General features: G+C 41.2%; 3 protein-coding genes across 7 annotated transcripts in view; 1 reads left to right on the plus strand and 2 right to left on the minus strand.

Annotated features, from left to right (window-relative positions):
- Nucleotides 1–15,569, minus strand: part of LOC144492705 (la-related protein 1B-like) — a 94,726-nt gene extending 79,157 nt beyond the window's left edge. For 4 of the 5 annotated variants that reach the window (XM_078211073.1, XM_078211064.1, XM_078211056.1 and 1 more), the window contains exons 1-2: nt 15,403–15,569; nt 13,480–13,947 (exon numbers count right to left, since the gene is read on the minus strand). In XM_078211073.1, the coding sequence (XP_078067199.1) occupies nt 13,480–13,867 (388 nt within the window). In that variant the 5' untranslated portion in view covers nt 13,868–13,947; nt 15,403–15,569. Of the gene's footprint in view, nt 1–13,479; nt 13,948–14,944; nt 15,293–15,402 lie in introns of those variants that run through there. The other variant, XM_078211048.1, reaches the window with a different exon arrangement.
- Nucleotides 15,570–17,024: 1,455 nt separating this feature from the next.
- mfsd8 (major facilitator superfamily domain containing 8) overlaps nt 17,025–25,936 on the plus strand; it is a 185,964-nt gene continuing 177,052 nt past the window's right edge. Inside the window, exon 1 of the mRNA XM_078211125.1 lies at nt 17,025–17,122. The gene's annotated coding sequence lies outside the window, so the exon portion shown is untranslated. The remainder of the gene's footprint in view (nt 17,123–25,936) is intronic.
- abhd18 (abhydrolase domain containing 18) overlaps nt 21,160–25,936 on the minus strand; it is an 89,253-nt gene continuing 84,476 nt past the window's right edge. Inside the window, exon 13 of the mRNA XM_078211138.1 lies at nt 21,160–25,584. Within this exon, the coding sequence (XP_078067264.1) occupies nt 25,527–25,584 (58 nt within the window). The 3' untranslated portion in view covers nt 21,160–25,526. The remainder of the gene's footprint in view (nt 25,585–25,936) is intronic.

Below are 25,936 nucleotides of genomic sequence, written 5' to 3' on the forward strand. Positions count from 1 at the left end.
AAAGCAGCAACTGCACAATTGCCATGATAAGCCTCTTCAAAAATTGTGTTCACCATGCTTCTTGAAACAGCAATGTCTACATCGCCTTTTCTGGCCAGCTGAATGAAGATTCATCATAATGTAAGTATTTTGTTTGTTGGCCTTTAGGAACATCAGAGAAATTCTACAGCCAGGAACGAAGATCACAATTCCTAACTTTGAATAAAGCAAAATTGTGTATTCAGTGACTTTTGCACTGTTGCCAGTGCTGCAGGATTCAATTGCAACGTGATACTGCAACACAAAGTAGATAATAAAAGAAGTCTCTACATGCTGCAAATTGAAAGGTACACTGAACTACGGCATATACAAGAACAGTTGAACTGTGCACATGATGTTCAGCACAATTTTCAAGAACCAGATTCAGTAAAACACATTTCAAGATTGCGCCAGGAAAAGGATCAACAAACCTACCTGTTCCAGATAGTTCCCGAATTACTGCCGACTACACAAAGTATTGTACTTAAATGAATTGGGAATTCAGTACAGATTACCTAAATTACTTAGCAGACGGTACATTTTGGTAAATGTATTGCCTTCAAATTTTTCGTAGAATAGAAAGGGGCTCGTGTCTGTGGCAACTCTCAAAAAGCTACCCCAATTAGCCATTCCTGCTCTTTCTGTAAAGCATGATTTTTTTTTCAAGCATACATCCAATTCCTTTTGAAAGTTATTAAATATGCTTCATCACCCTTACAGGCAGTGTATTCTAGTATTCTTGAATCTTCTAATACAAAAATTCTCTCTATTTCTCCCTAGCTTCTTGCTAATCATTTTAAATGTGTCTCATCTAATTATAGGACCTTCCTCCCTGTGAAATCATTTTTCTACAACTGCTCAATCAAAAAACCCTTGATATTTTTGAGCACTATTAAATCGGGCCTTAACCTTCCCTGCTCTGAAGAGAACGATCTTAGATTCTTTAGTCTCTCCACGCAACTGAAATCCCTCTTCCCAAAATATCATTCCGGAAAATCTCCCAAGCACTCTCTCCATGGCCTTGACATCTTTCCTTAAGTGTAGTGCCAAGAACTGTATACAATAATCCAGCTGAGGCCTGAGTAGTGAAAGTGTTTGGTACAGCTTTCTTGCTTTTACACTGTACACCTACATCTTTTAAAGCCCAGGAACCTGTAGATTTTGTTTTAAAAAGTCATAACAACATGTCATGCCACCTCTAAGGATGTATATTTTAACCCCAAGTGAGTCATTATGGCACAGAAGGAGGCCATTCAGTTCATGTCATACAGTCCAAATCTATTATATTGATAGAAAATACTGAAAATACTCAGATTAGGCAGCAGCTAGGCAAAATCTCTCTGTTCAAAGTGAATGAATTTTCCAAATAAAACACACCGAGATGCCCAGAAATACTGAAATAACAAAGAATAATCTAATCTGCAGTTTTTGTGACCATTTTGAAACTGTACCTCTAATTCACATTACCTCTCATTCTTCTCTCCACACTTCTCTGCATTTAATTAAATTTCCTATGTGTCTTCCCATCCTAACAGCACTGTGGGTGTATCTACACTACTTGGACTACAACAGTTTAAGGCAGCAGCTCACTACCACCTTCTTGAGAGCATTTAGGAATAGGCAATTCCGGCTTTGCCAGCAACACGCACACCCGTCCCTGAACAAAATAAAAAGAAAACATTCCACCAGTCTATCCTCCCAATGTCTTCTATTACCCTCTTCATGATTTACTAAATTTCCAAGCTGCGCCATCTGCAATTCTACCTTCTGTGGGCAGGTCCTTATCACGGTACGGTACCGTAGCACAGTGGTTAGCACTGCTGCTTCACAGCTCCAGGGTCCCGGGTTCAATTCCCGGCTCGGGTCACTGTCTGTGTGGAGTTTGCACATTCTCCTCATGTCTGCGTGGGTTTCCTCCGGGTGCTCCGGTTTCCTCCCACAGTCCAAAGATGTGCGGGTTAGGTTGATTGGCCAGGTTAAACAAAAAAAAATTGCCCCTTAGAGTCCTGAGATGCGTAGGTTAGTGGGATTAGCGGGTAAATATGTGGGGGTAGGGCCTGGGTGGGATTGTGGTCGGTGCAGACTCGATGGGCCGAATGGCCTCCTTCTGCACTGTAGGGTTTCTATGATTCTATGATTAGTATACATCAGAGATGCACACAATTATACAATCCCTTTGGCCCATTGAGTCTGCACCGACCAAAATCCCACCCAGGCACTATTCCCATAACCCCATATATTTACCCTGCTAATCCTCTAATCACTAAGGGGCAATTTAGCATGGCCAATCAACCTAATCCGCACATCTTTGGACAGTGGGAGGAAATTAGAGCACCCGGAGGAAACTCACGCAGAAACTGGGAGATGTGCAAACTCCACAGAGAGTGACCAGAGGCCTGAATTGAACCCAATTCCATGGAGCTGTGAGGTAGCAGTGCTAATCATTGGGCATTGGCTTTATAACTTTAAGAGTGGAAATAAACACTTCAGTCTGCAGCAGCCCCTTTAATGCCTCAGGCTGATACTGCTCCGAGTCCATTATGTAGCACTTTAGTGTATCTCCATTAACATCTGGCCAAGACATTCTCCTATAGCCCCTTAATGTTAAATGCTGGAAGCAGTATCGACTTTAGGAGTAGATAATTTAAATAGTTCTATTACTTAAAAAGATTAATTCTTACCTTTTGACGTTGGAAAACTGATATACATAATCAAACTCACACCCGCCACCACCCATGCCCCTCCACCCAGCCCTTGCACCCACTCCGTGCGTCCCCATGCACCCCCCCTCCCACCCACTACCCACCCTGCTTCGCTCGCAGCCATCGCCACCTCTCCTTCTCCCACTGAAGGGCTGCCATTGTGTCGTCTGAACTGCCATGGACACTTCTTTGCCTGCTGCTGATGTGACTCCAACCGGCTCACCATTGATCTTCACTGTTGGCCTGGGCTTTTATGCCCAACATCATCAAGATCAAATAAATCAAAGAGCAAGGCTTCTCAGAGCACTGACTGCTGATGTTGAAACCAGCGTTTGCTGGTCACGTGCCTGCCACCAGCATCAATGACGCCCTAGAAAGCCTTCACTGACCTCCGATGGTCTGCGGACTTCTGTTTGGGAGCCCTGGCATAGGTCACAGGACAAGAGCAGCAGGGATGTAAATTTGTTTTACGCTTTGTGGATAACTTGAGTCCTGATACCACAGCTGACAAAAAATGGTGGAGAGAACAAGATCAAGATTGTATACAAATTAAAAATGTGATCAGTGTATACAAACATTTCAAATGAATTTAACTTGGTGAGGCTTAACGTCAACTGCTACTTGAGATCAGAATGTGAAGGTCAAATAATATTTACTGATTCTGGTGGACATCTAGTTTTATAAATCAGTATTCATAGCAGAAATGTACTGGATTGCCAGTGCACTTGTGCATTTTTCCATTGATCTCAGATAAATGGTGTTTTCTAAATTAAAAGCTACAGATACCAAAGTAATTTATTTGTGAAAGATTTCTACATTCCAAAATAGAAGCCAGGAATTTCACAATAAAAATCAAGCAGTTTATATTCAAACTGTCGCTTCTACAGTATCTAGTTCTTCAACGCGTACAATAACAAAACAAGAATAAATTAACTTGCATACTCAACTGGCAATTAACTATGCTGAAAATTCTATAGTACTGCATTTAAGGCAATGCAGCGAAGGGAAAACACACCAGTACCTAGTTGAAAATAGTTAGCAATGGAGGCACGATGGAACAAGATGGGGCCATTTACTCTGGAATAGGTTTAGTGAATGTTTCATTGCAAGTCCTTAAGCGATTAGATCAAAAGAACCCCAATAGTATATCTGAGACTCCCACAAACAATGAAACCACAGGACATGGGTGGAAGCTCATAAGACACAAGTTCACAAGGATTTTAGGTTTAATGACTTTACACAGAGGGAGGTATAAAAACAAGCAGCAGGAAAATGGTTATGGGGGGAATGGACAGAAACAAGCAGAGTTTTTTGCTATTGGACAATGTAGAGCTGGAAAGTACAGATTGAATGACTAACTAATGCTTAATTCTAGTTCATTCTATCAACTGACAACTAAATATTGTTTCCTTATCAAAATTCTGCAATGCTACAATGATTCCCAAGTCACCTGAGTGTTTGACATTGATGTTTCTACAATTATGAAGTGATTTTCTACGTCCTTAATTTTGAAAGTAGTGCAGGGTTAAAGTTACCCAATAAGAGTATCCGCTTGGCCCACTCTCCTATCAATGACACAGGATGACAAAAAAAAGTGAAAGCACATTTAATAAGAAACTTAATGGCAGTTCAATAATGAAGATAGACTAGAAGTCTATCTAAAGAAGTCTAGATAGACCCAAGTGATGAACAGAATTTTCTGTTGTAAATTCTCCATAATCACGGCAATCTTTGGACCTTTCAACAATTAAACCACATCATTAAAACAAATCACTCTACCACTGTCCACAACATTATAAAACCTTTGTGCATGTTTTTTTTTAAAAAAGAGCACACAATTGCAATTTCTCCAGAATCATCATGTCATAAACAAATAATGGCAGAGAGATTTATTGTGACCAAATCATCAGGGATTCCATATGTACAAGAATGGAAATTGGACAGGCAGTTAGATCAGAATCACAAACTGCATCTTGTATGACTTGGGCTGCCCATGAGCCCTGGTAATCTGGTCCACAGAGATGCTCACACTATTCAGTTCCACTTTCTTTCTGGCTGACTTGTCCTATTTGAACTTTATGGGCCTAGAGTATAAAAAGTAAATTCTCAGCATTTTTGGATAAAATTTTAAATCAAATCTTAGCATTCATTTTCAAATTTCTTGCATGGTGTATAAAAAAACGTGAAAATTCCTACACTAATAGTAACTTGCCTTTCAAGGAATTACATCTTTTAGCAATATTGTACCCTTATTATTCTTATGCCAGTATTTTTGTTTTAATTGTACTTTTCTTTTGCTAAAACTAATGTGAAGGATTTAAGTAGATTTTTTGAAATAAAAAAATTAGGAGCAGGAGTTGGCCACTTGAACCTGCTTTGCTATTCAATAAGATAATAGCTGATCCAATCATAACTTCAACCCCACATTCCTGTATGCCCCAATAACCCCTCACCCCCTTTTTAAATCAAGAATCTGTCTAGCTCAGCCTTAAAAATATTCAAAGACTCTTTTCGCTGCCTTTACAGAAAGTGTGTCAGAAAAAACTCAAGTTTTTTATACATTTATTCATTCTATTTTGAGTATGAATTTCTGCTTTATATTTTTGAAAACTTCTCAAAACTGTCAATAACAAATCAAAAATGTACTTGCTTTATGGTTCATGTTTTAGAATATTTTATCCTGCCCTATAGTTTGTTTAAATTATGAACACGTTGTTGTGTCACAGCTTGTTATAAAGCAGGTTAAAAGGTATGACATAAAAAGATGTTGCCATGTGTCCTTTGGACCCTATACTTTTAGTTTCTTGGGGTAAATTTAATTCTTCATTTCACACCTCATTTTCTTCAAAAGAATACAGGCAAGATTAAATGCAGGGGTTGAATCTTCTCACAAAGTACAGGCCAAATAGCTAATTCATTAATGAAGCCATGGGACTTCAATATGATAAGGGAATTTGATAAACGAAGTTTCATTTTAAAAAAATGGTGTTTGCATCACAAATAACGAAACTGAATTTAATGGACTGAAGCTCAGTATAAAATGTGCAGCCTCAATTTCACCAGTAACATGCACGCTGATTAACTTCAAATAATCTTTTTGTTTGAGCCATGAGCTTTTAAATCTATTAAATAATGCAAATTCCTCTTAGTGGCAATTATGGATTCTATTTGGTCATGACACAAAATGGCTCCTCCAAGCAATCTGGCACAATAGAGGACAAAAGTTAGTGTTAAGCTGCTGTAACAAACCACACAGCAAAATTATCAAATGATACAGAATTATCAACTATGGATATTCAGACAAGAAATGTGGTTAATATACAAGGTACACGAACAGATGTCGAAAAGACCATGCCTCATTTAAAGGAATTGGATTGCAGATTAAATTCACAAATTATTTCAATCCAATGTTGTCTACATATTCAAATTATATAGTCAGAAAAATTAAAAGTTAAACATAGCCTTTCTGAAAATACCTGGGCCTCAGGTCTCTTGTTATCTAGGATGACTAAACAAAACCTCAAGTCTGTTCATAACACACAATATTAGAAACAACAGGAATCATTGCTTTCAGGGAACAAAAGGTGCAGCTGCAGCTCTTAAAACTGGCACAGTTCCAAAACAACAGGCAAGAAGCCACACTTTTTTGCCCTTTCGTAAACTTGTTCCAGGTGATTTTCCAGGAGCACTTCAGGGAGTAGTTGATGTTAAATTTTGTTTGGCAAGCTCCTGTGAAATGCCTTGTAAAAAAATATAAAGGATACACTATTCCTTCAATATTCTGTACTCGGATCTAGTACTACATTGATATTATAAATACTCAAAGACAAATATATTAAACGACCAAAATCCAACTCTACGAGAACATAGGAGTCACATTGGACTGCCAGAGCAATTCAGATGGACAGGAATTAAATTGATTGTCCAGATCAAGAGTTCTCATATACAAACTTGTCTGAAATCAAGTTCATTAAAGCAGGATAGGATATAACAGTAGGTATCTTTTGGCCAGGTCATCATTTCCTGATATACATCCAGTCACCACTGACCATAAAATCTGCAGCAAGTGTTAAAACTTTGATATCACTCCACTGCTGACTGAGTGGATAAAGGGAATAAATACCCAGTACAGTAGAGTTACACAGACCAGAGATCCTTGGTTTAATTTTCTTTTGCTGACCTGTTAGGACATTTGAGGTATAACTGTGCCTGGACCATAGAATGGGTGGGGGAAAATAAAAACAGCTGGGGATTCTTTCCTCATTGCTGGGTGATGCACAGTTTAAAGTGATATTCTTTGTAGTCAACTGCCACTGACATTTGCTGTTGAAATCTAGATGAACAAACTCTTGGACAGCATGCATGGGCCTACACAAACCTTTTAAAAAGCTACAGAAATAAAGTTAAATCATATTTTAATTATATTGCCGTTTTTCTCCCACAAGTGCTTTAGTTTCAAATACAAAGTGTTATAATGTAGGTCCCATTAATAAGATAAAAGACAACTCCACTTACATTCTTTATGAACTACATGTACGACTATGTTGAAATATCTACCATATGGTCATGCCTCCAAATGGTCACACATGGAGTTCTTAAAGTTTCACAATGTGGGTGTCATATTTGATCTAAAAATGAGCATAAAATCACAAATACTCACCAACAAGAGTACCTACTTCCACCACCTCTGTAGCAGCTTCCTATGCTTCAGCTCTAACTACTGCTTGAACCTTCATGGCATGCCTTTGCGACCTCTATACTAGACTGGTCTTTTTGCACTGCTGGCCAGTCTCACATATTTTAATCTACCAGCACCATAAACTGGAGGTCAACCAAAATGCCACTGTCCATATCCTAAGTCACACCAAGTCCCCTTCACTCATCACCTCCATGCTCGCTGATGTACACTAGCTCCAGGTTAAGCAATGCCTCAAATTTTAAAACTCTCATCCTTGTTTTAAACTCACTGCATGGCCTCGCCAATCCCTGTCCCTAATCCCCTCTAGCCCAACAACACAAACCTTGAATTTTGGTTTCTCAGCATCTCAGATTTTAATTGTTACACAGCTGGTAGCTGTTCCTCCGGTTGCCTTGGTCCTAAGCTCTGGAACTCTTTCCCTCAACCTCAGCTTCTCAACTTAATTTCCTTCTCTAAGACATTCCTTGAAACCTACCTCTTTTACCAGGTTTTTGGTCACTTACTCCCATATCTCAGTGTCTTATTTTATAATGTCTGTGAAGCACCTTTGAATGTTGTATTAAATTAAAGAAGCTATATAAATACAAGTTGTTGTTAAACTCCTATTCAGGAGGGGAAATGTTGAACTGGGGGAGGGCGGGGGGCAACAAAGAGGATGGGTGTGAAGGCATAGCAAATGTTAGCCAATTCCCAACAACAAGGGAAAAAAATAAAAGCTTAGGGCAACTCACCCTGGGATGCTCTTGCACACCTCCTAGCAACTGGTTAGAGCAGCTTTGGCAGAGGCCTGGGAGCAGGTCACCTGCCCGCCCTCTCGGCAGGGGGGTGGTGCAGGGAGACCTAAAGAGGGGGGAAGAAAAATAAATTTTTTAAAATAGTGATGGAGAAATTTAATCTCCAGTCCAATCAAATTTCACCCCATGGCATAACAAGTCTTAGCCCCAATGAATCTTTAACTTCCAAGATTTTAAGTTACGTTTGGAACACTAAGAAGAAAAGCTCACACTCCTTCCAACTTTCCACCAATTTACCCACTTCTTCTAAAAGCATTAATTATCTTCCGGGGAACAGTTCTTCCAGTGCCAATGTGGCTTGACAGCTTGCCAATCAGCCATTCTGCACGTGGGAGGCAAAGCAATGGCAGTGTCATAAATTATAATTTTAGATCATCTTTAAAATAATGAAACAACCCAAGGCATTTCACAGGAGCCATGTACAACAATTTATGACACCTAAGGAAATATTAGGCAGGATGGCCAAAAACTTGGTCAAAGAAGTGTTTTAAAAATTGTCTCAAAAAAGGCAAGTGAGGTAGAAGCGTGGACAAGTGTTGTAGATTTCCAGAGCTTGAGGCCTAGGCAACTAAAAACAGTAAATGGTGTCACTAAATGACACAAATCTCCAATAGTGGAGCAGTTATGATTGGGATTGTGCTTGAGGTGAGAATTAGAAGTGTACATATCTCATGAGAATACAGATATAGGGAGGGGCAGGGTCATGGAGGGATTTGCAAACAAGGATGAAACTTTTAAAATCAAGACATTGTTTGCCCGGGAGCCAACGTAGGTCAGCAAGTATACACAGAGTTAAGACATGGGCAGCAGAGGTTTGGATAACCTCAAGTTTACAGAGGGTAGAATGCAGAAGACCAATCAGGGGGGCATTACAATAGCCGAGCTTGTAGCTACCAAAGACATAGATGAGGGTTTTTTAGCAGCAAATAAATGGAGACAGGGGTGAAGTTGACTGATGTTGCAAAGGTGGAAATAGACAGTCTTAAAAATGGCACAAATTAGGTCAGACGCTCATCTCGGAATCAAATATGACAAGAGGGTTGTGAATGGACTGCCAATCTCAGACTGTTGTAAGGGAGAGGGATGAAGTTGGTAGATAAGAAACGTAGTTTGGAGCAAGTGCCAAGAACAGTGGAGTCTTCTGAATATTTAAGTGGAGGAAATTTCCGCTTATTCAGTACTGCATGTCAGATAAGCAGTCTGATAGTTTAGCAATAACAGAGGCAAGTACATTGGTTTGAGATAGAGCGGAGTGCTGCCAGTGTACATGTGAAAACTAGTGTCATGTCATTGGATGCCGCCAAGGGACAGCCTGTAAATAAGAAATGGGAGGGAGCCAAGGATTGATTCATGGTGGATAACAATAGCAACATTGCAGGAGCAGGAAGAGATTCTTTGCCTACAATTAAGATAAAAGTGGAACCACGTGAGAAGAGTCCCACGCAGCTAAATGACGATGGAGACATTGGACGAGGATGAAATGGTCAGTCACGTCAAAGGCTGCAGACAGGTCGAAAAGGACGAGGAGGGAAAGTTTATCTTGGTCACATAGAATGTTTATTTGTGACTTTTATATAAGCTGTTTCAATACTGTGACCTAGGCAGACAAGGATTCAAATATGGAGTGCGGGGAAAGATGGGAATGGATTTGGGAGAGAGAACACAATAAAGGAATTTGGAGAGGCAAGGGAATTTGGAGATGGGGTGGTGGCTTGTAAGGAGGGAGGGGTCAAGTGTTGGTTTTCTGATGAGGAGGGTTGATGACTGCAGATTTGAAAAGAAGGATAACAGCTGAAGAGAGAATTGTTGATAATATCAGCTCACACAGGGGCCGGGAGGAGAACTTGGGTGAATAGCAATTTAGTGGGATTAGAATCAAAGGAGCAGGAGGTGGCCCTAATGATCCTGGTGAACTCAAAAGGTAGGAGGGAAACTAATGAAAGATGCAAGTTCAGGGTTAGCTCAAGGAGCATGAAAGGAAGTGTGGCCAGGCTGGCTAGCAAGGGAGGGATGTGGCAGAAGCAACTGATCTGACTTTCTCAGTGACAAAGCAGCCCATGGAGGTTCTTGCACTTGTTAGAGGTGACAGTAGATGGAACAGGGGACAGGAGTTTAAGACAATAGTATGCAGTTGAGAAAATAAGCCTGAGGTTATCATTGCGTTCCAGGATAATCCTGGAATAGAGAGCAGTATTAGCAGACAAAAGTGGAACCCAATAGTATTTTGAGTGGACTAATAAGATGTGGCAGTGGATAGTTAAACAAATTGTGCACCATAACCTTTCAAGTCTGTCGCTTGTGCTTCAGTAAGCAAAGACGAGGACTGAGCCTGGGGAATGGGGCCAGGGTGAGAGCATAATATTAGCACTCGGACAAATTTGTAGACAAGAGTGCAGTTGAGGAATTCAGGCATTGCAAAAATGGGCGGCACGGTAGCACAGTGGTTAGCACTGCTGCTTCACAGCTCCAGGGACCTGGGTTCGATTCCTGGCTTGGGTCACTGTCTGTGTGGAGTTTGCACATTCTCGTGTCTGCATGGGTTTCCTCCGGGTGCTCCGGTTTCCTCCCACAGTCCAAAGATGTGTGGGTTAGGTTGATTGGCTATGCTAAAATTGCCCCTTAGTGTCCTGAGATGCGTCGGTTAGAGGGATTAGCGGGTAAATATGTAGGGATAAGAGGGTAGGGCCTGGGTGGGATTGTGGTCAGTGCAAACTTGATGGGCCGAATGGCCTCTTCCTGCACTGTAGGGTTTCTATGATTCTAAAAATCTTGTGGCAAAGAAAAGGTCAAAGGCTAGATAGTTGGGATTTTGAAAATGCAGTAAGTGAATTTGGGGATAACTGTATTCAGGGCCTGATTCCTTCGGCATTTATTCACTTCAATTGTGTCATTGGTTTTGTGATCAGCAATGGAAACCTGCTCACAGCCAAGTACTGGAACTGAGATTTATTCCAACCAAGTTAGGAATTAAAACAAACATGGAACCTCCCTGGTCTGTGTGCTCTTTATCCAATGTTTTAAACAGCTAAGCTACTGGGGAATTGAACACAAACTTTTAACCAAAGCTACCAGATCAGACTATATTAACACATGATCACTGAATGTAAATATTTTACTAGACTTATTATATTTTTTTTGTAAGTGCACAAGTCTGAAAGGCCACCTATGCTAGTTAACATAGCATTAGATTTCAAACAGAAATGGCTGATTTACATCAAAATATTAGATACAAAAGAGGAAATCCTAACATTTATGGTCACTAGTGGCTGACTACAAAGTCCATTGGCTGCAACCCTGATGTAGGACACTTGTCTTTGCAGCTTAACAGGCCCAAAACCAGGAATTAAGAAGCAGATTTTTTTAAAAAGGTAAACTTGCCCTAAACAAAGGTTAGAAAAACAAAGATTTCATACCCAAAAGGATTGGGCTTAGCTGTAATGTCTCCCATCAAATTATACATCCAAAGATGTGCGGGTTAGGTTGATTGGCCAGGTTAAAAATTGCCCCTTAGAGTCCTGAGATGCGTAGATTAGCGGGTAAATATGTGGGGGTAGGGCCTGGGTGAGATTGTGGTCGGTGCAGACTCGATGGGCCGAATGGCCTCCTTCTGCACTGTAGGGTTTCTATGATTATACACATCTGAAGACTCAATAATGGTTCTTTTGGGCAATGAGTCAGGAACTAAATAACAATATGCCTGCAAATGGTTAATGCCCTAAGAGGACAGGGAAGGAGAGTATTTTATTGAGAAAAGGGATACCAGAAATATGGCAACCAATGCCTCCAGTAGAAAATCTAACTTTTTTTGCAATGCCACCAGGAGAGTATGTACTAATGCACTGCCACAAAAAAGTGAAAAACTATGTCAATGTCATCAGAATTCCTCAGTAATTAACTGTGTTAGCAGCACATTCAATTACATGGCATTACACATTTCAGTGACTTCAAAACTATTTAGTAATGTGATAAGAATTCGCTAAACAAGACACTCAAACACTAAAAACGAACAGCGTCGACTGATACAAGTGATATTCTTCAAAAGAATTACTAATAGTTACTACATGCCACTAACAGCTGGACAGAAGCAAGCCACGTTTAAAAGTTAAGCGTATGTCTACGAATATGTAAAATATTATTTTTAATGATCGGGCACGATCTGGTTCAGTATTCCACTCCAACACTGCTCACTCACCTCCCTCCAACTCGAAACCTCATTTCCTCCCATGAAACACTGCCTGCGTAAAGTCGTACTACACGTGCTAGAGTGAAATTTGATCAGAAACGCGGGGGGCGGGGGTTGGGCCTCATTCAAATTGCGCTGTAATCTTGAATGCGCTTCCATCAGCAGATTCCCTACGAAATCGAAATGATTTGACGGGAGAGAAATCTAACACAAATCCACAATTTTCTAAAGTTTTACAAGCCATATATTCTATTGGAAAAAAATCAAGAAAAAACACGTTTTCTTCCAGCAGGATTATGGGTAAAGCCACTTTGATCTTTGCTGTCTCGGTTAATGAGATTGGCAACCAATCCAATAGTAGAAAACTCATTAAAACTGTTAACATTCGTGTGTAAATCATTACAAAGTTCCTCACGGTAGCAAAGAGTGAGTTGCATCGTGAAAACGGTCATTCATATACGTGAATTGTCAAATTAAAGATAAACTCGATTAAGTTATCAGGGATAAAATTTCAGTTTCCCGACAGACCCTCCCTCCTTGCCAGCAACTGTACAGAAAATTTCGGCAAGGCTGCAGTGTACACATCAGTTCCTTCATCTAAAAATTAGATGATTACGGATAGATTTCACTCTAGACTGCTAGTATAAACAGACCACACCTCTTACAGATTGGCTTAACTTGATACCCATTTATGTAAATAAAATGGATGAATGACACTTACCAATATGGCAACTCAGCATGAAAACACGGACTGTATACAGATTAAAACTAGCACTTTTATAAGCACGTGGGCCATAAACTAATTCAATTATCAGTTACTTCACCAAACGGAAAGATAAATAGCCCACACATTTTTAAACTAGCAAGTCAGATCAAAAGACTGTTAAAAGCTCATTTTAAAATGGATGCATGCCACTTTTTTAAAAAAACGCTGATTTCATCCAACTCAGTAAATCACAATTTCGTGGGGTTTAATTAACTACAGGTGATTAAAAAATTAAACGGCGTTGCCAGTTGATTGTCACCTCGAAACTTTCCTTCAAAAGGACTCCAGTCAGATTTTAAATAGGCCCGTGCACAAACCTGTCTCCTGGCAGCTGACATTCATGCTGTTGGCAGTGACCATGTTTTTTTTCTTGGTCCAGGGGTTGATTTTAGGAGGAGGCGCTTCCGTAAAATTTTTCTGCGACTTCTCCGCTGAATCCCTCTGGGCCTGGTTGTTTTCTTTATTTTCGGCATCGGTCCCCACCTCCAGTGCGCCGCTTCGCTGCTCGGACTGGGGCTCCAACCTCGCGGAGAGGCCGCTACCCGCATCCTCCTCGCCGCCTCCCGAAGCCGACGACAATGTAGTGCGATCGTGGGTCACCGGCTCGTCTTGAGAGCTGCCTCCGCTGCTGCTACCCGACGGCTGGAGAGACGTGTCGTGATCCGTGGACTGAAGCATGGGGGACTCGACCTCGGTGGCCATCATGCGCTGCACAGCTGGGCCGCCCTCCAAATTCACCGCTCCTCTCTCCCTCTAATAACTCGCTTTAAAATATTCACGATTTACTGTCAAATCAAAGTACAAGAGGGGCAATTTAAAAGGCGTTCACTTAACTTTTTAATATTCTTGCTATCACCTAGGGTTTAAAAACAAAGTGACTCTTTTTTCCCCCTTCGAGAACAAGGGCAAAGTTAAGACAATTTAAAAATGGAGGGGGTGAAAGCGAAAGCAGCATGGAATAAAAAGGGAATAAATGCAGTGTCAGCCTGGTGTGCAACTCATGATACAGGATTGTTGGGGTCTGCGGTACTTGTACTTTAAGGTAACAAATACACGCGTTCATTCGGTCTAGGCGCTGTAATGACCACGCGTCCTGTTGCTCACCTCCCCATGGGGGGGGGGGGGGTGATGATCAGCTGCTGAAAGCCTTCTCGCCGGCTCCCAGCACCACGTGTGAGTGAGCGCTTCATACTGACGTGTCCAGCCTCCGGGGTGCTCTCCGCCGACTCCCCAGCTCCTCTCCCTGCCCGGGGCTTTCAGGAACTCTGCTCAGGCCTCCCTATCCCCTCCTCCCCCCCCGGCAGCGAAAACTCTCCGTCGGTCCACCGGCCCTCTTCCCATCCCGGGTCTTCGGGAGCTCTGCCCCAGGCCTCCCTTCGGGCTTCGGGAGCTCTACACCAGCCATCGGCCCAGGCCTCCATCGGAAGCTCTACCCACCCTCCCCCCGGGAACTCTACCCAGGCCCCCTCTCCCCGAGGCTTCGGGAGCTCTGCCCCCGGTCTAAGGTTCACACCATTGTTACGACAGCCCGCTGTTACTGTGGAAACAGGCCTTGTTTATTGTTTGTTTATTCCCTTTTCTCTTCTTTCCCCCCCCCCGGAAAAAAAAACTCCCTGGATCCCGTGGAAATTTTTAAAATTTCATCAAAAAAAACAGGAGAGAAATTTGAATCCGAGGATTCTATAACGGTCAGCGGGCGAACGCGGCCGCCGAGGGGTCAATTCAATGCCACACAAGCAGGCCACCAATGTATATAAAGAGCAACATCCCACCTCCTCTTACCTTGGCTCGGCACCTAAATAAAAAATAAACCTCTCTCTTTCTCAAGTCGAAAAAAATATAATCCCCCAGGGGGAAAAACGTGTTTTCGTCTTCAGGTTGAAAATGTCTCCGCGGAATTTCTTTGGGAGGGGGAATAGAGAGAGTTGTGCGGCTGGAAATTCCAACTCCAGAAAGGAGCGACGGTGCGAATGGAAAGCAGGAGCCGGGAGAGGTCGAGTCAGCTCCGGCACCAGCACAATATGGTGGACTGGGGGAGGGGAGGGTGGGGGAAGTCGCTCTCTTCCCCCCCTTTCCCAACTCGAGCACTGCAACAAACGTGGTTCCACGCCAGCCTCCCTCACCCTCACCACCGCCGCCACCACCACGCCCTACCGGCCTCCCCAAACCGACCGGCCTCTCCCCTCTTTACTCCGAGTCGCGTTCCCCTCCCCCTCTCCATCCTTCGCCTTCCCACTTACTGCTGCGCCCGCCAGCCCTCCGCCCGGCTGCCATTTGTTCAGGTTGACATATGCTTCCCCCGCACCATGCTCTTCGACGGGCTCGGTGCGGGCACTTGCGCCTGCGCGCTCTACTGTCTCGGGCTGTTTTTTTTAATCCTTCCCCTCCGCCGTGCCCGGGACATGGGGGGGCGGGGCGGAACGTGATTACGTACGCACGCACACCCACCTCCCCCCCCCCATAGGAAGGCATCGCGTCGCCTTCCCAGGAGGTTAAAAAAAAAGACGCCGCCGGAAGTGCGTGTCCATTTTGAAATGTGATTGACGTTAGGAGCCAGGCGCGTGCGCAATCCACCCAGCAGCGTCCGCCTCCAGCACCTTTTCGCCCTACTAGGAAATCATAGAATCCCTACATTCGGCCCATCACCTACAACAATCCCACCCAGGCCTCTATCTCCATAACCCCATGTATTTACCCTGCTGATCCCTCTGACACAGACGGGCAATTTAGCATAGCCAATCAACCTAACCCATACATCTTTGGACTGTAGGCAGAATGGCATTTGCTACCAAATAAACCTGTTGGACTTTAAACTGGGGTTGTCAAAACTCTTACTGTAGGAAGAAACCAGAGCACCAAGAGCAAACCCATGCAGCCACTGAGAGCATGCAAACTCCACCCGCATGGTCACCTGAAGCCAACAAATTGACAAGCTCCAGCTCATCAAGGCATTCAAGAGGGCATCAGATGATTACTTGAATGGGAAGAGTTAAAGGGTACAGGAAAAAGACACTAAGTCGCAATGCTCATTTGGAAAGCTGGTGCAGACACAACAGGGAAAATGGGCTCCTCAGCCATAACAATTTTGAGATTCTGTACTCTCCAGTCCTTTTTTTATTCATGTGGGGCATGGGCACCATTGGCTGACCAGCATTTATCACCCATCCCTAGTTGCCATCGAGAAAGTGATGGTGAGCTGCCTCTTGAACCACTGCAGTCCACATGCTGTAGGTTGATCCACAATGCCGTTAGAGCAGGAATTCCAGGATGTTGACCCTGCCAGAAGAGTAAAACTCCTGGAAGCAATGGTTTACTGACTGACTTAGATTGGACTCTGGGATTGGATTGGCTAGACCTGCTGCACAAAAAATATGCTTCTGGTGGACAGCAGGCCAGAATCCATGAGGAAAGGCATCATTACCCTCATCCACAAGCATAAGGGAGGAAAAGGGAGAATATTGGAAATTTGTGACCCATCTTCGTGAATATGGACTACAAAATTCTTCCTAAGATCATTGTCATTCAGGTCAAGCCGGCTCTGAAGTTGGTGATCCATCTTGACCAGACCTGCACTATACCTGTATGATTGCCTATGTGCAGGATAGGGGGCGGAACACCTGTCTCATCAGCCTAGACCAGGAGAAGGCCTTTGACACAATGTCACACACTTAAATAATGGATGTGCTCTCTAAAATCAGGTTTGGGGAGGCAATCCACAATTAGATCCAATTGGTCTTCACACATCAGCTTTTGGATCAAATCTGGAGTCAGATAAATCTGTCCTTTCTCTGGTTTTTGTTTGTGTTATTTCAAAGCTTTCCCTGATTCCAAGCAGGTCAAAGGTTTCCTGTACATGGACGATTGTTATCTTCTGTTCAGATCCACTGTCAGCATGCAGACTGATGAACATCTGCAACCAGTATCAACTAGCCTCGGAAGCAAAGGAAAAGCATGACAAAAGTGAGACCATGTTCTTTGGGAACTGGGCCGAATGATCCTTTGACGATCAGGTCAGACAACCCAAAAATGCTGCAGATATGTTCAGAGGGGCTGGGGTGTGTGCTAAAAACTGGGTACATAGCTATGGTAAAACAAACACTGGGCAAGTGAGCTATCCTTACATCACAGACGTGAGTATCTTTTGGTCTTATGCCAACAGCAACCTTGCCATAGAGCGTGTCTTTGGGAATGCAGTCAGCATCTATTTGGTGCCCATGACCCAATCAATGTAGTTGACACTGACTTAAGACGACAAACATGCTGGGGATTCCTGCAGGCTGGTGTACTTCTGTATTCAGTACTCCATCTTGCTAAGAGATGCCCAATAACTCCTGAATTTGAAGCTGTTCAGTCACTTTTTTTGGCTTCTAAAAGTTGTACATATTTTGCCATGGTAAAGAAGAGTGCTGAGAACACAAGCCTGGTGCACGCAGAGCTTTACATTTTTGGTTAGTTTGCTGTTGCTCTGCACGTCTTCCCAGCTTTTACTTAATAGCTGTTACCTTGACAATCCAGGTGCTAATTTTGGTATTAAGGGACAGGCTGCTTGTGATTGTTGATCCCAAGGTACTTGAAGCTGTTAATGGCATCCAGTGAGGCTAGTCAGTGTTGATTGAAGGTGAAGTCTTTCTGTCCTGGCCTAAAATCTTGGCCTTCCTGACACTGTTCGTCCAAACTCCTCACAGACCCAGGAACACTAATCTCCAAGCTGCTGCAAGTGAACTTCAGTCTGGGATGTTTATGTGGTGTCATCAGCAAATAGCATTACACTCTTATGAAGAATCATGAGATATTTTACTACATTAAGGTCCTATATAAATGCAAGTTATTGTTATTATGCACAAGTTTCCTCTGATTGCTCCTGTCCAGAGATAATCTTTAAAATACAACCAGATTTTCAGGTCCTTTGTTCCTGCTGTTTCATGTTTTATTGCATTTTCTTCAAGTGTTTTAAAGGACATCTTTACCTAATTTCACACCTGTCTGCTCAATTGCTGCAGGAACTTCCATTTAGACCTTTGTTCCTTTAGAATTGACTCTTCCAACTCTTTCCTGGCTGGCATTACACATTCCATTCTCTGCTTTGCCTGCATCCTTACTCGCACCAAGTTCGGATTTGACTTATTGTCACATGTATTAGTATACAGTGAAAAGTATTGTTTCTTGCGCACTATATAAAGCATACCATTCATAGAGAAGGAAACAAGGGAGTGCAGAATGTAGTGTTACAGTCATAGCTAGGGTGTAGAGGAAGATCAACTTAATGTAAGGTAGGTCCATTCAAAGGTCTGATGGCAGCAGGGAAGCAGCTGTTCTTGAGTGAATGGATACATGACCTCAGACTTTTGTATCTTTTTCCGAAAGGAAGAAGGTAGAAGAGAGAATGTCCAGAGTGCATGGGGTCTTTAATTATGCCGGCTGCTTTGCCAAGGCAGCAGGAAGTGTAGACAGAGTCAATGGATGGGAGGCTGGTTTGCGTGATGGATTGAGTTACATTCACAACCTTTTGTAGTTTCTTGCAGTCTTGGGCAGAGCAGGAGCCGTACCAAGCTGTGATACAACCAGAAATAATTCTTTCTATGGTGCATCTGTAAAAGTTGGTGAGCATCGTAGCTGACATGACAAATTTCCTTAGTCTTCTGAGAAAGTAGAGGCACTGGTGGGCTTAACTATAGTGTCAGCATGGGGGGACCAGGACAGGTAGTTGGCGATCTGGACACCTAAAAATGTGAAGCTCTCGACCCTTTCTATTTTGTCCCCATTGATGTAGACAGGGGCATGTTCTCCTTTACGCTTCCTGCAGTTGATGACTATCTCCTTCGTTTTGTTGACATTGAGGGAGATTATTGTCGCCGCACCAGTTCACCAGATTCTCTATCTCATTCCTGTACTCTGTCTCGTCATTGTTTGAGATCCGACCCACTACGGTGGTGGTGTCAGCAAACTTGAAAATCGAACCTCTGTCACTGACTTACACTGGCTCCCGGTTGGGCAATAGTTGAAAATTCTGAACCCTTTTTCAAATTTGTCTATTGCATTGTCCTAGAATCATAGAAACCCTACAGTGCAGAAGACGGCCATTCGGCCCATCGAGTCTGCACCGACCACAATCCCACCCAGGCCCTACCCCCACATATTTACCCGCTAATCCCTCTAACCTATGCATCTCAGGACTCTAAGGGGCAATTTCTTTTTTTTTAACCTGGCCAATCAACCTAACCCGCACATCTTTGGACCTATATTTTTCAGACTCTCAACCCTCCAAGTTAATGGCCCTCATCTAATGGCCTCCTGAACTTCCTCAAAATGGTCCATTATTGGTGGCTATGTCTTCAGCTGCTTAACTGCTGAGTTCTGGAATTTCTTCCTTAAACCCCACTGTACCTCTCCTTTAAAACACTCCTTAAAACTTATCTCTTTTGACCAACCCTTTGGCCATCTGATTGAATGTTGCTTTAGAAGGCATGGTGTCCAAGTTTGCTTTTTAAGGTTTCTACAAAGCACCTTATTACTTGAAAGGTGATATATATATACTAAGTTGTTGTTGAAAGCTGCACTGTATTTTCCATTTTTAAAAAAATGCATTTTTATGACAGTGTAACTCATTAAAATATTTCTTGAATTGCAGGTTCTTAAATATACTATAACTGAATGGTTAAATTAATCGATATTTCATTTTCATACCTAAAGGAAAGTATGTAAAAAACATATTATGCACCGTCCTTTGGCTCCTAATGTTCATATTAACGTCCACTAATTTTACATGGGAGCATATTCTAATGAAGTTGGCAAGAAACTGGAGTGTATTTTGACTTTGGGATTTTTGGGTCTAAACTCCAGTTTGCGCCCACAGTGGAAATTCCAAGCCTACTCCCAGGTCTAGGACATTACCTTTAACCCATTGTTATGATGGCACAATTTATGCCATAACAATCAAGTGCAAAACATTCTAATTTCTCCTTTCATTCTTCTGATGATCTTATTTTCTCTAGTTACCAACCATTGGAAAGACTTTACTTTTCAGTATACCCAAGTTTTATAATCTTGGCAGAGATTTTTTATAGAATCCAAAGTCCAGGTATTTATGAAAAGAATAAAGCCAAAGGGCTCATTAATTTAAGCAAAATAATTTTGTTACACTAAAATCAACATGAATACTAAAATACTACTACCTTAAATAGTCAATCACACTAAATATTTTATATTTACAATTATACTCTAAACCAAACTTATAAATTTAGCTTTCCTTCTATACTCATTTGGCTTACATCCCCAATAACTCAAGTCAGATACTTATTAAAAAATTGGAAGGTAAACCATGGTCTAAGTAGTGTTTCAAAGATTCATGCAAGGGCTGAGATTTATTGGGCCTTCTGTTTACTTCCATGAGGTTTTCTCTTCAAATCTCTTCCAACCATAGAATCACTATAGTGCAGAAGGCCATTCAACCCTGTCTGCACAGACTCTCCAAAGGAACACCTTACTCAGATTCACACACACACACACAACCCCCCTCCCCAATAACCCTGCACATTTATCATGGCTAATCCACCTAACATGCACATCTTTGGACTTGGGGGGGGGGGGGGGGGGGGGGGGGAGGAGAGAACCGGAACACCCGGAGGAAATACACACAATCACCCAAAAACGGAATCAAACCTGGGTCCCTGGTGCTGTAAGTCTTAGTGCTAACGATTGTGCCCACAGTTGTAGACTCCCAGTTCAGCCCGGTGGCACTAGCATCTTAAGCATAGCCACCTCATGTTAGAACTCCCCTGGTTCTATACTTTTTAAACTCTGCAGTCTTTCATCTGAAATTCACTTGCTTCTCAGCCTGGCTATCACTTGAAATCAATTCAGTGTTAGTTCTGTTAGGGACCAGATCAGAAACTGCAAAGTATATTATGAAGTTAACTTTCTTTTGACTTTGGTGTTAGTCCAAGCATAAGGTGTTTCGCTCCAGGTGTGATTCCATTGACTCACGAGAAAACTTTTATTAAAACAGACTTTATTTAACAACATAGTTAAAATATTACAAAAAGAATCAAAATAACTTTTACCAATTGAAATACTTAAACATGACAAAGTATAATTCTTAACTGCTAGTTCCAATTTAAACAGCATCACCAGACATAAATCCTTGTTCAGAATCAGATAGCACAACACATATATAAGCTTATGCGGGTGCTAGACTTCCAGCCTTTTAACATCCTTGGACAGAGATACAAAAAGACATGTCTTCTGACTCCCATGCAGCAGCCTCCAGAGAAATATCTATCTTCAAACAGTAGAACTTCAGAGAAAGAGCCCTATTTTTTGGCAGGTCCCAGACTCCAATCTCCAGAGAGAAAAAGAGCTACTTCTCTATAAAGATCCCAAGCAGGAAATATGCTCATTTCAGTGTAAGCCTAACCCTGCCCAGTCACATATATTTTCCTGTCAATCTACCTAATCAAACCCTACTCTGAAAACCCCCAGGAGAAAACACAGCTCTGCATTAGCCCATATTAAATCAAACACACCAATAATTAGGAGAACTTATGCTTCTGCAGTATCAACATGTGGGCTGCCCATTATAGACAAAGCAGCACTGGGAAAATAGTACTGAAAAAAAAATCTTTCACAAGAAATGACAAATACATTTTTTAAAAGCACCGCATCATCAGTTCTTTAATTTATAAATATTTCTATACCCTTTTAACCAGCACACAGAACTTCAACTGAACTCTTCTTCACAGAGAGGTTTCTCTCCTCTGTAGCAAGCTTGTTCTAAACTAAAAATGAAAATCCTGTTTGAGATGAGAACCACACCTCCAATCTACTGCCCTATAATTAACCTCTTGTTGATCATTTTTCTATTGTTTATCTCCCAGACAACATAGTAATCTGATCAGTCACTGGAAGCAAGGTGCTTTCCCAGAAATAGCCTCCAAGTCCAGAGTTCTTAAAGGGACCTTCACCCCAACATAAATTTTTTCACCTAAAAGCACATGGACATGTGAAAATACAACAATGTAAACAATCACTTGCAATACTCCAACACTGTGCATGTGTTCTAAGGTTTCTTAAGCATTTTGCATTGAGTAAAATAAAGAGTGAACAGTGAGGGCTTTGGTGGTAAACTGAGAGGACAAAGATCCCCTAGAGGCCAATAACTTATTTTTAAAAATGATTTATTTCCAAATCATAAATGGAAAAAGGTCAAAATTTCACATTTTAAAACTAACTGTAACAAACTAAATAAATCAACATAAATCAAACACTACTTAATAGACAACCAATACACTGAGCTAAAGAAAAGGTACTTTAACATCAACCAAATCAATTGAGATACATTTTACAACCTCTTTTGCTGTGCACTACACTTCTGGCAGATGTGTAGCATTGCAATAACAAGTCCAATGTTACTCTTGACTGTCCAGTAGGCTCACCTCTCCCACCTAGGGCAAAACTTCCAGCGTCCTTCAACAGCCACTCTACTCGGTCTAAATCTTCCAGATCCAAGGCCCACCTTGGCAACTCCATGTTCCTTGAATCTCCAAATGTCCTGTTATTTTCATTCGCTCTGTTTTGATTAGAAAATGAACTCTTGCAATCATCCTACTTCTCCACAGTAGTTCATTGCTTCCTCGGTTTCTCTCAAAGCAGCTGTCCTTTAATTGTGAAAATGTTGTGAACATCTGTCCCAAAGTTTTCATAGGAGGATATTGCACTGATGACGACAGGGAGTGTCATTTGTGACTTTGAGTAGGGTGTTAAGGTTTTATGGAAAGGGGAGAAATTTGATTTCAGAGATTGGCACAGATCTGGAAGTCAAGGTGGCAGAGGATAAGGATAATGAGGTTCAACATGGTAGAGTATTTGAAAGGTTTTTTATAATGATGATGTTGCTTCAAAAGAGAGGGAACAATTTACAATGTTAGCTAGAATGAGGCCAAGGAGGCATTTTGGGTGGTTAGCACTTTAGGGGTTTTGGGACAAAGGATGGTCAAGGTGAAAGCAGAGATGGAGCTGATCACAGATAAGCTGGGACAATTCCACTGACAAATACAAAACCATGGACTAAAATTGTTGAAATCAATGTACTGAGCATGGGGATCAAAGTTCAACAACTCCATAGAGTGATAAGAGTGCAAAGTATTTTGCAGGAGTTAGTGATCTTGGAGGTTAGGATAGGAAGGCCAGAGAGGAATGTATTAAATTTTTAAAAATTCTTTCATGTTGCCCATCCTTTGAGTTCTTGGGTCATTTCAGAGGCCAGATAAGAGTCAACCACATTGCTGTGGGTCTGGAGCCACATGTAGACCAGACCAATTAAGGATGGCAGATTTCTTTCTCTAAAAGGACATTAGTGAATCAAATGGGTTTTACAACAATGATATCTTCATGACAGCTTTCAATTCCAGATTTTCTTTCCAATAAATTAAATTTAAATTCCAACAGCTGCCATGCTGGGGTTTGAACCCATGCCACCATATGCCCTAGCTTCTGGATTACTAGTGCAGTTATATTACCAAGGCGGAAAGCATGGGTTATGGAGCGGAACTTGAGCTACCAAAGTTTAACACTTCCTAATTCATCCCAATACCCCAACTGTGTTATGAAACAAAAATACAGTAGCAGTATTCTAATCTCAGTAAAGATCCTATTAATTAACTAATAGAAGTATAATCTCCTAATGGGAAAATGATGACTTGAGAAAACATTTGTATAATTTTGATTACAATGATTTTAAATTGAGAGCGAATATAAAAATATCATGCAAGAAGTGTTATTGGTCATTTACAAAACATGGAGAGGAATTGGGGGTGAACAGACAAAAACTTTGCAGAAACATTACTGATAACTCACTGTCCTCATTCATGTCATTGTAACAGGACTCAGTGTCCTTATATCAGGAGAGCTATGCAGAATGTCTGGTACCAGCCTGCTTATAACCAGCAGCTTTGAAAATATGAAACATATTAAACTCTCAAACTGGCAATTATAAACAGAAATATTTCCTGAAATGGTATTTAGGATCAAGAACAATTTCTGATTATACCTCTGCATTAATGAATGGTTCAGTCTTATGTAGGACATTTCCACTTTGAAAGGAAGCAAGCAAGCTTTGGCTTTGAATATTCAGCTTTTGAAGAACATGATCAGAATATATATTCTGAGGAAAAGTATTCAACAGTTTTTGAAGCTTTTAAGTTCTATATGCATGTAGTAATAAAACAAATTCTAAAATTCAGTAGCATTAACACCGTCATTTGGGAGTTTTTTCTGCTGCACTGTTAGGAAGTATAGGAATCCCTGGAGCAAAAGCATTCCAAAGGTTTGGAGATACATATGGGGTAGGGGTATTAGAGATGGAAAGTTTGATTACTTTCTGCTCTGGGTTATAAAAAATACCCTTTTCACCTTTGCTCAATAAACACAACCTACAAAACTCTAACCTTGTTGTATTTGAGAGAACAAATTTCTCTTATTGCCTATAAACAAAAGAAGCAGTCCATCTTTCAGAAGTTTTAACGAAAATTTTAAATATTTAAATTTAATTATAAAATCCACAGCTATTATTGAGCTACTTCATCAATTTTTAGTTATAAGTTCTCCATGCAAACTATGCTAAACCAAAAATCATGGTTTTCACACATGCATCCAAAGTTCAAGAGATTATATTATAGTGTGATCTCAGTTCCAGTGTACTTTCAGCAAAGCAGAATTAACAAATTAGAATTAAAATGTCAGTGTTATTTTCAGTTTTTATTCCAGACAGACAGCATTTGCATTTTTTTATTCATTAAATAAAAGTTACATCAGGATCATGGTTTCTAAATTTTGTAGGCACTATATAGCACAACATAGCACCAATTTCTTCCTTTTATATGGTCTTGTGCAGATTTCCATTATATTTATTCAAATCAGTTTTAATTTGTAGTACGCACATTTAGTTTTTATGACTTTGTATTTATTTGAGTAAAATGCAATTTGTATCTGTCTTCCCTGCATTTTATCAAGTCAAAAAATAAAATTAAGCACGCTCCAACATGTTCAATAGTTTACTAGTGAAAATGTTAAAACTATTCAATCAGGTTGATTGTTAATGCTATAAAGAGTATCTCGGTTGCACCACTTATGACAATAGAGTTAGTCAGTTTCAATAAATTTTGAAATGTCAGACCATTTTTTGTTACTATATAACTAAAAGGCTTTCAACCAGTACAGGACAATTAAGTTCTCATTCTTCAGTACAAAGTTGCTTTTACAATTATTTTGCTTGCAGCAATAATTTGGACCAGCTGTAGTGCTGTCAGATGTAAATCAGAAAAAGAAAATCACATTACAAGAGGATTAAAATCACCCTGGCATCCAAGACTCAGTTCTGGATAGAATACTTCTGCAGGAAGCGGTCAAATGCATCATAAATGGCTTGCCTGTAAACAAAAGAAAGTTGTTGAATTTTGGAGAAAATGTACAAGAGGTGGGACGTAATTATTACTTTACTAATACCCATTTATCCCTATTATATATAATTAACTAATGATGGAGCATGGGAACTAAGTATAACAAAAAGAGAAGGGACACATTTGATCAGAACTCTAAGCTTACTGCACTGTAAACTTTCAGGGAAAGCTCGAGGTTTACTCCCTCTTCCCGAGGGAAGCATCACTGATGAGGCAGTGAAAAGGGCTATTTTAAGTGCAAGAGGCAATTTCCATCAGAAATTCTGTACCATCAGGAAATGGCCTAACTAGGCATACCTGGAATTTGAAAGGCTTAAACAAT

The sequence above is a fragment of the Mustelus asterias genome, chromosome 1, assembly GCF_964213995.1.
Source record: "Mustelus asterias chromosome 1, sMusAst1.hap1.1, whole genome shotgun sequence".
In the NCBI taxonomy this organism is placed as follows: Eukaryota; Metazoa; Chordata; class Chondrichthyes; order Carcharhiniformes; family Triakidae; genus Mustelus; species Mustelus asterias.